We start from the raw sequence: 18,192 nt of genomic DNA, 5'->3' as shown, positions 1-18,192 counted from the left end.
ATACAGATCCTCAAAGAAATGAAGAACACTCAAAATGGTAAATAATTGGTTAATATAAAACTTTTTTCAAAATTTTCTACTTAAATTCGTTTTTCTTTTTTTAAAGATTTTATTGGGGAACGGGAACAGGAGTTTATTGGGGAACAGTGTGTACTTCCAGGACTTTTTTCCAAGTCAAGTTGTTGTCCTTTCAGTCTTAGTTGTGTTGGGTGCCCTTCAGCTTCAAGTTGTTGTCTTTTCAGTCTTAGTTGTGGAGGGCACAGCTCAGCTCCAGGTCCAGTTGCTGTTGCTAGTTGCAGGGGACGGAATCCACCATCCCTCGTAGGAGTCAAGGAATCGAACTGGCAACCTTGCGGTTGAGAGGACGTGCTCCAACCAACTGAGCCATCCGGGAGCTCAGCGGCTGCTCAGCTCAAGGTGCCCTGTTCAATCTTAGTTGGAGGGAGCGGAGCCCACCATCCCTTGCGGGACTCAAGGAGTTGAACCGGCAACCCTGTGGTTGAGAGCCCACTGGCCCATGTGGGAATTGAACCGGCAGCCTTCGGAGTTAGGAGCACGGAGCTCCAACTGGCCCTCTACTTAAATTACTTAAATTCTTAATAAATATGTCTGTTTAAGCCAAAAAAAAAAAAAAAAAAAAAAGATCTACATTGTTTTGTGGGGTTTATATTGTATGTACATGTCATACATATAACAAGTTAGCATTAAGGATGGGAAGGATAATGGGTCTGCATAGTAGCAAGATGCCTGCATTTTATGTTGTAAAGTTATACTATGCTAGTTTTAAGTGACAAGTTTCAAGTTCTAATGTGAAAAGTTAAGGATGTATTTTGTAATGCCTAGAGGGGAAAAAAGCTATATGGAGATATATGTGTGTGTGTGTATATATATATATATATATATATGAACAATTGACATAGAGTTCTAAATTACTTTATTAAAAAAGCAAGAAAGGAAAAATAAAATAAAAAAACAGGGGGACCAAATAAAAAACAAATAATAAAATGGTGGGCCAAAATTCAATTAAGTTAACAAATATATTAAACATTAGTATACTACATACTCCAGTTGAAAGGCAGAGTGTCAGATAGGTAAAAAAGTAAAATCCAAAAATGATTTAAATATAAAGAGGCAGATAGTTTGAAAGTAAGTGAATGGAAAAAGGTATATATGAAATAGTAAACACGAGAAGACTGAAATGTTTGTATTTATACCAGATAAATTTATTTTCAGCTAAAGAGTATTATCAGTAATAAAGAGAGACCTTTCTTAATGATTAAAGCATTAATTAATCAAGAATACATTGTAGTCATAAATATGTATGTGTCTAATAACAGCCATCAAAGCACATGAAAAAATTGAATTGATAGAATTAAAGGGAGGTACCCATTCATGATAAAAACCAATGTGGGCTAGGAGCGGATCTTCTCAAGTGATAAAGGCATCTAGGAGTAGCCTAGCTAATATACTTAATGGTGAACAACTGGACAATTTCCCTTTAGGATAAAAGTGTCTGTTCTCACCACTTTGCATCAACATTGCATTGGAGGTTTTGGCAAGGGCAACTAGGCAAGAAATAGAAATAAAAGACATCCAGATTGTAAAGAAAGAAGTAAAACTATCACTTTTCACAGATGACATAATATATCAAAAATCCTAAGGAATCCAGTAAGTAACTGCTAGAAGTAATAAATGACTTCAGCAAGGTTAAAGGATACAAAAATCAATATATACAAAAATCAGTTGCATTTCCAAACACTAGCAGTGAAAAATCTGAAAGTAAAATTAAGAAAACAATTTCATTCACAATAGCATCAAAGAGAATAAAAAGGAATAGATTTAACCAAGGAGATGCAAGACTTGTACACTGAAAACTACAAAACGTTGAAAAGAACTAAAGAAAATCTAATAAAAAGACATGTCAAAGGTGCATAGGGGCCCACTGAAAGAGCTTTCAATGGCTAAAGATGGAATAATTAAAAAAAAAACCTTTTAATAGTTCTTAAATGGTTTGTGGAATAACTTTTTTTAAAAAAACTTTTAATCGTTCTTAAATGGTTTGAATTTTTTTTTTTTAATTTTTATTGGGGAATGTTGGGGAACAGTGTGTTTTTCCAGGATTCATCAGCTCCGAGTCAAGTCATTGTTTTTAATCTAGTTGCGGAGGGCACAGCTCAGCTCCATGTCAAGTCACTGTTTTTTTTTTTTTTTCCAATCTAGTGTAGAGGGCACAGCCCACTGGCCTATGTGGGAATTGAACTGGCGACCCGGGTGCCATGAGTACTGGGCTCTAATCAACTGAGCCAACTGGCAGCCCACCGGCAGCTCAGTTTGAAGTCAAGCCGTTTGTTTTCACTCTAGTTGTGGAGGGCGCAGCTCACTGGCCCGTGTGGGGACCGAACTGGCCATGTTGCTGTTATGAGCACTGCGCACTAACCAATTGAGCCAGCCGGCTGCCCCAAGATGGAATAATTTGAGCAACAAATTGTATTGGGTAAACTCAAGTGTAGAGTAAACATCCATGAATCCAACTGATTTAAGTGAATGATTGAATAAATAAATGGAGGAGAATAGACAAATCTGTGCAGAGAGAATTCGAAATAATTTATGTGGATACTGTGTGCGTATGGATTATGCATAGTGACTTCCTTCCAAAGCATACAGTATAGAAAGAGGGAAAAAAAATTACAGTGGAGCAACCTGACAAGCACTACGTCAACCAGGTGATCCAGGTCAACATCAACAGTGATAAATCCTGTTGAAAGTATGTACTCTTGATATGTGATGAAAATGGCACTTTACCGCTGTGATCTTCCTCCCTCAAACTCATGTTCCCAGGCTAATCTTGAGAGAAACATCAGACAATTTGCAATAGAAGGACATCCTACAAAATACCTGATGAGTAATTTTCAAAACTGTCAGGGTTTTCAAAATGAGGAAAGTCTGAAAAGCAATCACGAGGAGCCTAAGGAGACACGACAGCTAAATGTAATGTGGTTCTCTGTGTGGGATCCTGGAACAGAAAAAGGACATCAGGTGAAACTAAGGAAATCAGAAAAACTATGAGACTAGTTAGGAATATATCACTCTTGTTTCATTAATTATAACAAATGTACCATACTAATGTAAGATGTTAATAGGAAACTGGGTGTGGGGTATATGGGAATTTTGTATTCTCAGTTTTTTTGTTAATCTAAAACTGTTCTTAAACATAATATTTAATATAATTAGCAGTGACTACAATGACCTTTGGGAGCGTGTGTCCCCTTATTCTGGGGGAGAAAATGGGGTCTATGTATAAACGATAGGTGCATTTTATTAGATGGAAACAGAGTTGCTTTTTAATTGCTTGAGCTTTCAAATGTATATTTGATAAATATGGAGCTGAGTAGAAAAACGGGTGGACTGTGCCATTTTAATGCTTCATCTTTATTTTCATCATTTAATGCTTCATCTTTAAATCCACCCTTGTAATCCTGACCCTGTAAACATCTCTCCTTTGCCAGCTCATGGAACGTTAGGTCTTGTCAATAAAGGGTGCTGGAGGGTTCCTGGAAGGCAGTTGTGGCAACAAGACACCTCACTTTCGTTTTCTGGCTTTCCTTCTTTTTCATTGAGCACAGGAGCCAGTGGGTTTGTGTATGGACAGTCCAGTCTCACCACAGCAGCCCTACCTAACTAGCTGCAGCTCCGCACTCAGGCCCCACTCTGCCTACCTGATAGCTGATTCCACAGCAGTTCCAGCCTCACCCCCAAGCAAAAGACTAGCTCCAGCTTCCCACACCTTCTGGCCATACTGGGCCACTTCTACACATCAGCGCTGTCTGTCCCATGCCCTCTCTCAAGGGGGCTAGATGAACCATTGAGATTCTTGCTCATGCCTGAGGCCAGCTGGTGTTTACACAGTCTCCCCTTGCAGACTATACCTTTTTCCTCTGAACTATTCATTCATTCATTCATTCATTCATTCCTTACTTACTTACTAGGTGCCAGGCATTGTTCTAAGAAACATTTGTGTACAAAAAACAAAACCAAAAATCAATGCATTAATCACAGGGATGGCAGAGGTACAAAAGAATGTGCATTTTGACAAGTCATGCTAAAGTCAGAGGCATGAAAAGCAGTGGGACCCTTGGACTTGGGACTGGCATGTTTGTGTGTAAGTGCCTCTGAAATTTGAATCTCCAGATTTCCCAGAACATTCCAGGCCAGCAAAGGGGCTATTTCCTCCTACAGAACAACTGCCACTTGCAAACAACTCATGTGGGGCTGGTGCCGTGCTGGTTAATGCTTGTCCTCATCAGGACATGTTTCTTTGACCTCTCCTTGCCTCCACAGCAGTGACTGAGACAAGGTCTCACCATAGTCTCACCAGGAAAATTCAGTTTCTGCCCCGAAGACTCGCGGGAACTGGGTAATACGCACTGGCATGATCCAGGGAAGATGTGTGGGAGTAGATTTTGAGGGTGTTGACTGGAGGGCAGTACAATAGGTAGAGTACGAGAGAATTGGCATCAGAGTATTCTTCCAGTTAGGATTTAACATACTGGCATGAATACTTAGGAATGACATGCTACTGTATACTTCTCACTAAGTTTTGACATTAGGATTCTAACGTATTTACCAGAATTGTTTAAACATTAGACCAGGTTTGTGTTCTTTGAGAATGTGGGGAGTCCTCCCTACAACAGCCTTAGGTCATAGTCATCACACCATGGAGTTCACCCTGAACTGAATGAAAGAAAAGATGATATCTCAAGAAGAATGAACATGCCAGTCACCATCTGTAAAGCACGTACGCTACCAAGATAATCCAAATCCAGTCCCAAAATATGAGGATAATTGCATGCACCTTTTGGATGTATGCAAAGAGTTTGAAGTCTCTACCAAATCAAGTGAATTGGCCTTTAGCAGGAGGATGTAGTTGTTTTAAAGCCTTGTTAAAATGAGAAGGCATGTTTACTTGTCAGATTTAAAGATGCATGTTTCTGTGATGAGGTGCAGTCGCTTCCTATGATCTTTTATTTGTATTAGCAAAATTACAATGTCAGTTAATAGGATCTAGTCAGGCTATTTTAAATAACTTTATTCTGAAATTTAACAAGCTCTTATTAGAAATGCTTTGGTATCAATACAATAAAAATATGCTGTCCCAGCCCCCTCCCCCCCCACTGCCACTGAATCATGTTAAGTAACTGGAAAATTTAAATATTTGTTCTCCCCAGCTTTTTTGGAATTTGTTTTACAAATAATGACTACTGCTTTTTCACATGGCTTAATATGGATATAATTATAATTTTTTGGATCCCCAAAAAACAAACAAACAAAAATAACAAACCAAAAAAATCCCCCAAATATCCAGAAGAGAAAGTTGCAAACGTTTCTTAGTTTCTTCTCCAAAGGATGTTTACATAGATGGTACAGCTCTCAGATAACTTTTTTCCCCAGCTTTGCCATTCTCATCCTTAAAGCTGAAAATTAAAGAAAATAATAGAGAGTTATTAAAAAAAGAAAAGCCTGTATTTTCGTTCTAAATGACCATTTCATAGAATGCAGGAAAGTTTGAAACATACCTCAGATGATTTTATCCAACAATGTGAGCATTGTTTTAGTAGCACAAAAAGATAGTAGAAATAATAAGCTATGGTTAACTTAAGGCAGAAGCAGGTTGAGAACTAGAAGGAACCTATTTCTATAAAGATTAGAAAAATTAGTAGAGCAAACAGCACAAATTGCGTAAATACAGGATTAGTGCAAAGTTTCACTATTAGCCATAGATAAATTCCCTCTAGGTCAATAACCGTTTGGTGTGTATTTCTGAGCTATGCACTACTAAAAACAAAAAAAAGCATTGACACACACTCTAATTCATGGTTAGTTTATTTTTTAACTCATCAAAGTTGGTTATACCAAGGGGCTCTATCCTTGGATCTGTATGACAAAAACAAATTTCTTTATAATGAAACAATGTGAACCAGTAATTAAGAGTTGGAGTAATTATAAAATATATTTGTCAGGATGTTATGAGTACTTTCAAATGACAAATACATATTTTTTGAGCATATTCCACTGCTAAAGGTATATTGGATTTAGAAACCGTTTTTAAAAATGTAGATTTAGAATTCATAAGACTCTGATTTTCTGGTATCATGCCCGTAATATTTATGACTTCAGAGTATAGCTGCCTCAGTCATGTTACAAAGTTGAGAGATGCTTTCAAGGCACTGATCATCACAGTCATGTGTAATACAGCCTATGAACCAGTTATTTAACTGATTGCAAAATTTTGTTTAATGAAAAAAATTAAAAAGGGAAGGCATGCCCTCTCATTTCTCAGCCATATATTAGTTGTCTATTAACAAATGAAAAGGTCGTATCTATAAGAAGCTCTTTCTCACAAATATGGGAATGGGTAGGCTATAATAAGTACTGTAACAAGATCATGATCATTTTTATTGTCACTCTATTTATATGAAATGTTTTCATTTAAGTGAAACCAAAGAGCATTATTTCCCTTGGAACCTTAAGGAGAATGATCATTTCTAGTGGCAGGGTCAAGAATAGTCCCATTAGGACCAGCTGAGGGAATTTTATTTTCTCTGTAGCCAGGAGAATGGTCTCTATTGCCTGGTGAAACCTGAGGAGATTTACTTCCACTGAAGGAGGTAAACTGAAGGCAGAAGGCAAGATTTTATAGTTTTTCCTCTTGGATTTATGGACCTCTTTCTTGCCCATATCAAATAAGAGAGCAGGGGCAAAGATCATTTAAGAGACTTTTAAAAGGTCTTTTTAAAGACGGGGTAAAGGCTTCATTCCTACAATTACTTCTCCACTTGAGTTTCAGTAAAGCAGGCACACCCTGTGTGCTGTGGACATTCAATGAAGTTCTTAAAGGATATCCTGGAAGTGCACATCCTCAGGAGTGGGGTAATCCAGTAAGTCACTATCCCATTTCTTAAGGGGGAAAAAGAATTCTAGATTGTCAGTCTGCTAGTCCTTTCTTTAGTACTATGGCAAATAGATGGTGTGAGTTTCAAGTAGATGTGTGGGGCCAGAGTATTTTGGCAACGGGAAGGTGCCTAGGTGTAGCAGCTAATAAACCTGGGCCAGTACCTCTGCTTTTCATTTCTCCTTTCTGTTCTTCTCTGATCTCTACCTCCTCTCCCCTTAGCAATTCAGATGCATAGTTTTGTCTGGTTGAACTTGGTGGAAGAAAGCTTGCCTCTGTACTCTTAGCATCCCTTGGTTCCTAGTGATTGCCACAGTTTGACAATTTTGGCACCAAAAGCATGTGAATCCCCCAGAGCTGAGGTTCCCCACTTCTTCATCCTGAAATGCCACTGACATCTCTAAGAGGGGATAATGGAGCTGAAAGAAGTACAAGAACAGGTTGGTGAGGACTACCACAGAAAGCCAGCTGTCTAGTTGGGGGGATAGTGGTGGAGTTCTAGTAAAAACTTACTGGTGGAAGTGTCTGGCATTGAATTATATCTTAGAACATGACCTTCTTATATTTACATTAGCAGATGCACCTTACTTTGCCTAAATTTTCTTGTCATGTCTTACCCTGTTCAAAGTTTTGACTAAAAAAATTTTGTCTTTAGAGTCTCCAGCCTCCACCTTTTCCCATCTTTCTTCCTCTTTCATGCTCTTTTCCAAGTTAAAAATTGCTCTTAAATGGAGCTTTGAAAACATTTACATTAAAAGAGAAAAGACTGACAATGAACTATTATAACTACCAGAAACATATTTAGTAGGGGACCTATCCCATAAAAAAAGGAATTAACTGAAGTGGTGGATTTTCAACTATCAATAACAAGCATTTTTTTTAGGGTTGGGGAGAAGCTCAACCTACTTGGTGCTTGTGAAATCCAGGTGCATAGGTGGCTATATATTCTATGTCAATATGGTATTTTAAAAACCCATTAAAAAACATCAGCTCTGTAATTCATGTACTGAATTGGAAAACAGCAAAGCAAAACAATATGATGAAAGGCAAGGAATTTGGAGCATTCTGTTTATAAGATGCTTTGATTGATAGTACAGAAATTTGTATTGTTACTTTGTCTGGAAGAAGTCTTCCTGTTTTCATTATTTTATTTCTGTGACATGATTAGTGTTGTCTGGAAACATTAGTCACTTCCTGTCTTTTTCTATGAGGTAAATGTGTTGACATGGGTAGGGGAGAATGAATAAGGTGTTCAGGAGGAGCTGGCTAACATCCAAGGTCAAAATGGGAGGATTTATAGTGGGTAATGTCACCACTCTTGACCATACACTGCGTTCCTCTTTTTTAAGTCATCTGTGTTGTTTTAAAAATGAATTTAAGATGCAAAGTTTGACCAGCAAATAAAGCTCATTCTCAAAATGGAACGGAACTTTTAGTTTTAACAGGTTTTCATTGCGGGGGACACATCATTCAACTCTGATTTAGGAAGAGAATATAAGTGTACAGTTACCAAGAGGTTAGAAATTCTTGAGATAATTAAATTTACAATCGGTAAGCCTAACTACTTAAAAAATGAGAAGAGATCCATTTTCTTGTATTATTGGCAAACCAAATTGGTTTTATTGGTTGCAGAGAAAGAAATCTTCCTGACTAGTGTGGTCCTAGCATAGTTCTATAGAATTATCAGGTTCTGCTTGCTGGATTAGCTGGGATTTAATAATTATTGCTTTTTAATAAGAATTCTTCTATTAGAAGCATTCAAAATTATCCCTTTTGTACCTCCAGTACCTGTATATCTGGGAATTTGACTATGTCTTTAGCCAAGGTCAGTACAGCTATTATAATTGATTTTGTTAGATTCTTATTTATTCTTTATAAATGATGAGTAGATTATAATATTTAAGTGATAATAAGGAATCTAAAGTTGATGAGTTATCACTTTTGTAGAAAAAAGCGTTATTTTCCATTCAATGCTAAGAAAGATAGCTATAAAACTTTATAGAGAATGAGAAATGCAAATGTGTAGAAAATAGAAAAAAATAAATTTGCTAAGTTAGGGAAGACTACAAAATTAAACATTATAGCTAATGTAAGATGAATTGACATTCAATTTTAAAATATAGAAAAGTTAAGGAAATAAAGTTAAAACTATACAAGTATAGAGAAACAGAATATAGCAAAATAACAAAATAACACACTGCAAATAAAATTTTTTTTTTCTTGCAAAATTAAGGCAATTTGTTAACTTATGTAGGAAGTTTAAATCACAGAGAGACACAAAAATGTAGCTGGTGTCAGATTTTGGCTGGAAAAGGTATCATATTAATGATACAACTTATTAGTGATTCAAATACATTCACACACAGTACTACACCAGGACAGAAGACGAATTTCAAGTTATTAGGGTCAATCAATGCAGTATCCAATTAAGGCAACAGTTTTTTGTTTGTTTCATTTTCTTTATCTTTTGAATTGACTGAATCACTTTAATTATGGCGATAAAAGGATCGACATTAATAAAAAACCTTAGTGTGTATTAGTCTATGAGATGGTCAGAAAAGCTGGAAGCAAGAGGGTTTGTTAAAGACACAGAGAAGATTTTCACATGACTAAACAGCAGCGGCAAGCCTTGCCATTTTTATTACCTGTTAGGGATGGGTCCTCAGTTCCATCTCCAGCTGTCTGAACACCAAGTGGAGAACGGTGGACAGGGCTGTCTAAGCTTTCTTCTTGCTCTTTCAGGGATATGGAATTTTTGTGGGGAGATCTATGGTTTGCATTTTCATGGGGATTAACTTCTGATCTCTTCCTAGGAAGTGGTGTTGGCTTAGCAGGCTGGTAAACCTGACTGTAGGGCGCTATGGGATGGTAGGATGGTTTCTCAGCTTCTCCTTCACCCCCCTCCTCCTCATCAATCACAACCAGCTCTGCATGGATGATCCCGTCATACCCTGTCAGAAGCTTCTTTTCGTCATCATCATCTTCTGCCTGCTGGTATCCCATGAAAATCATCGTCACGGGTTCTCTCTCATCCATGTCAGTAGGCAGTGAATGAACGATGTTGTATCTCACATCTTCCTCATCCTCTTGGCAAGTAGAAGAAGCCTGACATTCTGATCTCCCAACGAGCGCTTCGCTGGGACTGAGTCTTGCCTTTGGAGAGGGCGCATACTTGTCCTGCATCACCATCGATTCTTCCCAAGGCGTCATCAGCCTCTCTTGCAGGGCGTGGGGTGTCTCCTCTGCTTGTTGAGTCAGCGATCGGGGATGAGGTATTGGCCGAACAGGACGGACATGATCGAAGCTGTTGCCCTTCTCCTCTGAAAGTCCGTTGTCCATATGGTGTATGGATTCATTCATATCATTACCTAGTCCATTAGCTTTAATCTTTATCTTTTCTTGAAAGTTTGGTCCAGGGGTTACCTTCTCTCGCTGTGGAGTTGTAGGCCTGAAAAACGGATTGGCATATACAGGCTCATGATACTCTGTCGGGGATTTAGAGTTTCTCTCGGAAGCTTGTCTTAAGAGTTCCTCTACCTCAACTGGTGCCAGGCCGTCGGTGCCGTTGAGTTTTGCACTGTGATTAGAGCTTACTGCATATACTGACTTTTGCCCGTCATCATACACTTTTATTCCTGTACCTGTAAAGTCATCGGATGGGAGAGGTATTGAAGACAGGACCGTACTTTCTCCAGTCTTCAAGTCTTTTTCAACTTTGATTTCCATGGCATACAAAGCTGTCGAGAGACAAATTTGATCTTAGATTTAGTTAACTTTTTCGTTTGTCAACTAGTCTGCTTTCACAGTGTTTATTTTTATATTAAGCATACCCTCTGATTTTTTAAATGGGAGATGTCTATTTTTTTAATTTCTGATTTTATCCATTAACTACATAATGACCAATACTGTAATTACATGAGTTTTAATGTAACGGTGTATGAAATTAGTGAAAAATGGGAAGGATTGAAGAAGAGGAGCTGATTGGAGAAGAGAAGCTGATGGTTTCAAATAGTAAGGATCTTAAATGGGGACCTTTCTTTCTAAATAATATTCATCAATTTACACTCTTTTACATCATTCAATGGGAGGAATCAGGTCTTTTCTTTAGTTAGGAAGAATATATCGCACTATGCATTACTGTAGGTAAAAGGCCTAACACAATATATATATTTTGTTAAGTTCCATCCTTGCTATACAGGCCAGCAGTGTGTTGAAATGATAGAGGAGTATTGTGAAGTTTTCACCACAGAGAGGTTGTTTCCATATAGAACTGGTACTAAACAGGAAGGAGAAGGCTACAATCACATGCTTCTCCTTTTGCCTTATGTTTCTTTTCATTTTCACTCTCATTTTCATGTACAGGAAGGGCTAAAAATAGAGCATTATCAGCTGTCCTGAAACAACTGGACTGGAGAGTACTAGTTGATTTGGGGGAAGCTGAGATCTCCTTCATGGTCCAGGCAAGATTCTTATGGCTGGAATTTTAATTGACATAATAAAGCTAATAGGATTGTGGGCAAAAGTACAATGAGGCAATGCTTGCTTTTGTTTGTTCTCTCACCTTCCTTCTGAACCCATCTTACATTTCTTATCCTTGATTGCCTGATGGTTCTGGCAGTTGGTTACCTGACTGAAATTGCAATGCCCTCATCCATACTCTTCCCATCTCCCTTCTCTGCTTCATTCTTTAGCATTTTCGCTCCTTAACATGATATGTTTTATTTACTTACCTAATTTTTTTGGTCTGTTTTATCCCTTTGAATGTCAGCTCCACAAGGGCAGAGGTCTTTGCTGTTTTATTCACTACTGTATTTTTAGTGCGAGAACTGAGCTTGGCATATAGTACATGTTCAATAAACATTTGTTGAATGAATGAATGAATGGCTGCTATCTGTGGATAGAGTGTAGCTTCCCTTTCTAGTCTTAAATTCAAAGGTTTCCTCTTCACCTCCATACAAACCTTCAGGCTTTGGAATATTAATTTTATAAAAATCATTCCCACATGGGGGTAAATAATTCCTAATGTTCCCAAGGGGAATATTTTTATTTTCATAAAGGATCTTAGTAACCCAAGAGAGTGTTCACTAGGTAGAATATGTTGGGAGTGATATATATATATATATTTTAATTAGTTTCAGGTGCACAAGACAAAGTAATACTTAGACGTTCATCATTTATATCCCTCACACGGGAGTGATATTTTTAAGCAGGGAAGCTTTGCTTTTTAGAGCTTCTCGTCTCCTTTAGGACTTTGTCTTCTCTGAGTATATCTAGTGTGCTAGGGAATAAAATACATAGAATCAATACCATAACCCGCTTATCCCTACCTATGCAGGTGACTCACATACCTCCTGGAACTTTGTAAAATTAACCACTTCTCAACCTGGAAGCACAGGATGTCATAGCAAATTGCTAATATTTGACACTACAAAATCTGAATTTGAGAACCTGCCTTAGACATAGATTTCTCTTATACCTTTTCTATTTTGTTCATCATCTTCTATTCCATCATTTCTTTCCTTCCTTAATCTGGAAGGTACATAGGATTTTGGAAGGTCGGGGATATTAGCATAGATGTCTTCAATTGACTCTGTAAAATTAATATTAATTCAAAATACATTTAGAATATATTTACAATAATGGGAAAAATTTCAGTGGGCTTATCAAAAAATATATTAATTAGACATAGAATAGACTGCTCAAAAACATACCTCCTGATGTTTCTTCCTTTTCCTCCTTCACAGACTATAAGAAAAAAGAATTCTCCGTGATTAATACAGTTTGAAAAATAAATTCTAAATGTGGATGTACTTTGAAGAATTATATACTGTTTGTGGACTCACTTTGAGAGGAAATCATAGTTCTAATATTAGTTAATACTCACCCTTATTATGTCTTCTGTTGTCCTCTCAATTGATTTTAGTTTCTTTAAAATTACCTCTTCATTAGTTGAGATTTGCAGTTCAGCCTTTTCGAGATCTTGGATCTCTTTCTCAAGTCTGATGACAAAAAGATATACTTTTTAGTGCTTAAGACAATACAAATGCAGAGTTCTCAAATATATGTTCTCTATATATAAACTTTCCTTGGAATATTGCATGCAAGTATTCAGATACCTTCAAGAATATAGCATCACACCAAACATCACATTTAGTACATAGAAGGTACCTAACACCTGACTTTATTTAACATTTTTCAAGTTTTTAATTATTTTTTTTCACAGAAGGAATTTTTACGTAAGTATTTGACCCTTGCCCCATTTTCTTCTTTGCAATTACTAATGTTACTTCTAAATGAAACACAGAAATTTCTTTTGTAAAGAGACTTAAGTTTAAAACTGAGCCAAAGGGAATGGTGCATCTGTAGTTACTATGTAGTTCACTAATTTTTCTTACCCAAGTCTCCATGTAAATTATTTGGAAAAAAACATTAGAATTATTTTCTTCTAGCCAATCTTCACTTTATACATTTTAATTATTAAACTTGATTTAATAATCAGCTTTTTTAACACTTAAAAACTCCGCATATCCTAAGACTGAGCATTACACTTTTGTTTTAGTTTCACAGTTTCCTAAGAGTTGGGTAAAAAGATGAGAAATGGACAAAATCTCATGTAGTGGCCTCAGCTGTTGCTGCTTATAAAGACTATATTTTCTGAGGGAAAAAAAAAAAGTATGCACACATAGCCTGACAAAATGTAAGGGAACTTACAGGGACAAAGAGACAGACATTTGAAATTAGACTGTTGCAAACATTCTGAGCTGGTGTCTTGACCAGCATACAGCTGCATGTCAGATTCAAGTTAACTCCAGGGTGTGGCATCATGACCTCTATCCTGTACAAAAACAACAGTCACTGACATTTATGCCGTTAGCAAGGCTGGCCCTTGGCAGCCATGAAACACCCACAGTTTCTCAGCCAAAAACTCTAAGCTCTAAAGTCAGCTGCCTCAGAGGATGGCTGATTAGATACAGCAGCTAGTCCAGGAGATGACAGCTGTGGGTATTAGTGTCAGCTAAGATATTTGTCAGTTTTCTTGGCTTCCTTCTCTAAGATGGTCACGGATCTGGCAGCTTGAAAATCCTGTGTGATTGTCACATCAATAAAAGCCCAAGATATGGTTTTCCTGACCATTCCCTTCTCATTGCTTCAGTTTCAAAGCTCTAACTTTGCTGCTGCCTGTAGCCATTGGTAGTTGGCCATTTATGTCTGAGGAGGCTTTCTTGCATGTCGTAGACCTCCAAGTAAAATTCAGTACCTCTGGTTTCATAGAATTCCTGAGCTGTGACTGCCATTCTATTAAAATCCCTCCACACCCACAGTAGCACATCAGTAGAGTTGTGGGAACGTGGGTTGGTTGGTAGAGTGGGAAGCTCTATACTGAAAGTCATAAATCTGAACTATTCTGTTTCTGCTACTCACTGTTTGTGAGAGTTGATTCCCTTAACCTCCCTGATACTCAGTTTTGTAATGTGTATAATGAGAATATAATACCTGCCTTACTTTATACAGAAATTTGGTGAAGCTAAGAAGAGATGACGTATATGAAAGCACACAGAATATGGTTGACATCAGATGTAATTGTTGTTATGGTATAAGCATTAAAGATTTTCTGCAGTACACTGTGTCTGTCTTTCCATACCTTGTCCTACAGGACCCTTTACTTGAAAGCATATTAGAGACGGTCTAATGGGGAGCCTTTGGGTAGAAAACAAGGAGGTTCAAATCATTGCTGCAAGCATCTCCTCGACTTCAGGATCCATCTGTGGTGAATTAGGTGAACCTGGATTTGAATCCCAGTTCATCTGTCAACTTCCTGTGGACCCTAGACAAGTCACCAGACATCACTGAGCCTCATTGTCTTCATTCCTTCATCCATTTATAAATATTTAATATCTAATTTGTCCCAGGCACTATCCTATGTGCTAGGGATATGACAATGAACAAAACAAAGTCCCTGCCCTCAAGGAGTTTCCATCTAATCGGAGGACACAAAGAGTGCACTAAGATGGGGCTGTCAATCTTTTCTGTAAATGGCCAGATAAGTAAATATTTTAGGTTTTGCAGGCCACATTCAGTTTCTGTTGTATATTCATCTTTTTTTTTTTTTAAATCTCTTTTACAATCCTTTAATAATATAAAAACAATTCCTAGCTCACGGCTATTCAAAAGTAGACCAGGGCTAGATTTGGTCCTGGACCATAGTTTGCCAACTCCTGCAAATATGTGTATGTGTATGTATATATTAAAATGTACATATAAAATGTATGTGTAATATAATACATATTTACATGTACACATATACATATATACACAATAAACAAATGTATATATATACGTACACACATTTATGAAGAAAAATATTTCCATGAAACAAGTAGAATAAGGGGTATAAACAGAAGATTAAGTGGGATAGAGAGCACCTGGGGAGGGAGCACTAACTTACATTGTGTGGTCAGGGAGAGTCTCTCTGATAAAGTGTCATTTGAGCAGAGACATGAAGAAAATGAGGGAGAGACTCATTAGGGTGTCAAGGGGTTTGCTTGAGAGAGAGGGAAGAGTAATTACAAAGCTTGAAGTAAGAGCAGAGAGAGTAAGGAGGTGAGTGGTGAGAAATGAAATCAGACAGGTGGCTAGCAGCCAAATCATATAGGACCTTGTGCATAGTACGGCCTTTGGGCGGTCACTGGGAGTTCTGAGCAGAGGAGAAACATGCTATGACTTGAAATTTAAAGTTACATTGTTTGCTGTCTTAAGAATAGACCAGAAGCGCAAACATGGTGGTCAGTTGTAATAATCCAGATGAAGATGGCTGAATCCAAGGTGGTTGCCAGTAAAAGGGTGAAATGTGATGGATTCTGGAAATATTTCAAAGCAAGAGATACCAGGATTTGTTGACAGGTTACATGTGAGGTGTGAGACAAAGAGAGATGTCAAGGGTGATTCCAGTGTTTGTGACCAGAATAATTGGAAGAATGTGACTGCAATTGACTGAACAGAAATCTGGGAGAGAGAAGAAAGGAGATTGGTGGGGGATGTTAAATTTGAGACAGTCAAGTGGTGATATGGAGAAGACAGCTAGATATATAAAAGTTGGGGCTCAGAGAAGTTTGGGTTTGAAGATAGAAATTTGGGAATTGGTATTTATAACTATAGGACTGGATAAGATTTCCTAGAAAGGATTCCAAGGACTGAATCCTGGGGCAATTAAACATTTAGCAGTCTGGGTAATGTTAACTACTTCATAGGGTTTAATAAAGAATAAAAGATATAGTGAGCATCCAGCAAATGCTAGTTTCCTCCTGTCTCTGCCCCTTTCTATTCCTGAGTCACAGAGATAGAGCTGTTGGTTGGCCTGGCTAATGACAGGGAATTTATGAAATGCACTGGGATTTGTAGTGGTTTTCCTCTGTAGAGAGGCCCATGGGTAATGGAATGTCATATTGTTCTCATGAATGTCTTTAGACTAATGTGCTTGTGTGTGTATATATATATATATATATATATATATATATATATATATATATGCATATCTACACATGTATGTATTATATATGTATGTGTATATGCACACACTTGTATGTGTATATATCCATATTTACACATATACATATATGTGTGAAAATTTAAAAAGTTTTTGTTTTACATATATATGTACATACGTAAAACTAATTTTGTTTCCATGGAAAGTTTTTGGGGAAGTGGTGTCTGGGGGATAACTCTCTAACCTTCACCTGCTTATCTCTCAGCTGATGGGTTAGAATTTCCATAAGTGCTGCCATGCCCATCTTTAGAAGGTATTACCTTTCAGAATGGGAATTGAGCTCCTAGAAATGCTGATTCAGTTTGGTGGAAAACAGGCAGTAGAGAAAGAGAAATATTCTTTTTGTTGCCTCCAGGACTGTTAGGGGGGCCTGATGGATGGGTTAGTACCTCTTCTAATTTCTGAGAGATGGTGGGCAAGGCATCATGTGCCAATTTAGATAAGCAGAGTACATGAAAAAGGATTTGTAATGCTATCCATTATTGGAATCTCTCTTGTTCGTGCCCATTTGCTAGGGAAAAAGAGGGTTATTTTCAGAAGTTCCCTGGGTGAAAGCAGGTAGCTTTCATTTCATACACTGGTCTAGTAATAACCTCCCTTAATCACCACAAGATAATGTCCCCAATCCAATTCCAAATGTGAGTGTTTGTCTTAGGAAAAAGAAAGCACATAAAGGCTGGTTGTGTCAGGAAAGAGTTATTGCAGAAAGCAGTTTTTCTGCTGCTAAAGGTTCATTTATCTCTTTCAGTTTTGGGTGGCGTTAACAAGGACGAACAAGCTGATGGAGTTTGCCAGTACCCTGTTTCCCCGAAAATAAGACCTAACAGGACAATCAGCTCTAATGCGTCTTTTGGAGCAAAAATTAATATAAGACCCGGTCTTATTTTACTGTAATATAAGACTGGGTCTCATAATGTAATATAATATAATATAATATAATATAATATAATATAATATAATATAATATAATATAATATAATATAATATAATAAAATATGATATAATTATTATAATATAATATAATAATATTATAATATAATATAATATAATAATATAATACTGGGTCTTATATTAATTTTTGCTCCAAAAGACGCATTAAAGCTGATTGTCCAGCTAGGTCTTATTTTCGGGGAAACACGGTAAGGGCAAACAGACTGGAATACAAGAGAAAAAAAATTCAAAAGTTTACAGCACTTCACTTGTTAGCAATTATAACAACATTTAACACGTATTGAGTATTTACACTGTACCAGGCACTGGCCTTACTAGTTCTCACAATAAGCCCCATGAGTGTGGTTAATTGTTCCTTTTGACAGATGGGCGAGCTGGGCACCTAGAACGGTGACTGGCCTGGGGGCTTGTAGGCCTGTGGCAGGATGGAATTTGAAATCAAGTCTCTGCCAATGGAGCCTGAGAGCTTAACTCCTTTCTAATTAGCCACTGTGGGAACAAAACTTTAAAAAAATGGATTCTTATGAACTTAGACACAACATTATTTTTGCTCAGCAGTATAAAAGGATTTCTTACTTTCTATGATAATAAAGTAAAGATTGAAATGCTATCTGGGTCTCATCCACATGAGGACTCATTACATATAAAGGTAATATTTCTGTCCTGATCTTCATTAGGGTGATTTTGTTTGACTGGGAATTTCTCTGTTTTGTAGACCAGTCAGTCAGACCAGGATTTAAGTCCAGGC

The 18,192-nt window shown here is 37.3% G+C and overlaps 1 protein-coding gene across 1 annotated transcript in view; it reads right to left on the bottom strand.

The window, feature by feature from the left end:
• Nucleotides 1-2,196: 2,196 nt before the first annotated feature.
• PALMD (palmdelphin) overlaps nucleotides 2,197-18,192 on the bottom strand; it is a 57,398-nt gene continuing 41,402 nt past the window's right edge. The window contains exons 4-8 of the mRNA XM_033093482.1: nucleotides 12,834-12,948; nucleotides 12,661-12,694; nucleotides 12,426-12,539; nucleotides 9,595-10,686; nucleotides 2,197-5,471 (exon numbers count right to left, since the gene is read on the bottom strand). Of these exons, the coding sequence (XP_032949373.1) occupies nucleotides 5,428-5,471; nucleotides 9,595-10,686; nucleotides 12,426-12,539; nucleotides 12,661-12,694; nucleotides 12,834-12,948 (1,399 nt within the window). The 3' untranslated portion in view covers nucleotides 2,197-5,427. The remainder of the gene's footprint in view (nucleotides 5,472-9,594; nucleotides 10,687-12,425; nucleotides 12,540-12,660; nucleotides 12,695-12,833; nucleotides 12,949-18,192) is intronic.

This window comes from Rhinolophus ferrumequinum, chromosome 22 (genome assembly GCF_004115265.2).
Source record: "Rhinolophus ferrumequinum isolate MPI-CBG mRhiFer1 chromosome 22, mRhiFer1_v1.p, whole genome shotgun sequence".
NCBI lineage: Eukaryota > Metazoa > Chordata > Mammalia > Chiroptera > Rhinolophidae > Rhinolophus > Rhinolophus ferrumequinum.
The sequence above is the reverse complement of the archived record's forward strand: the minus strand, read 5'-3'. Positions and strand labels throughout refer to the sequence as shown.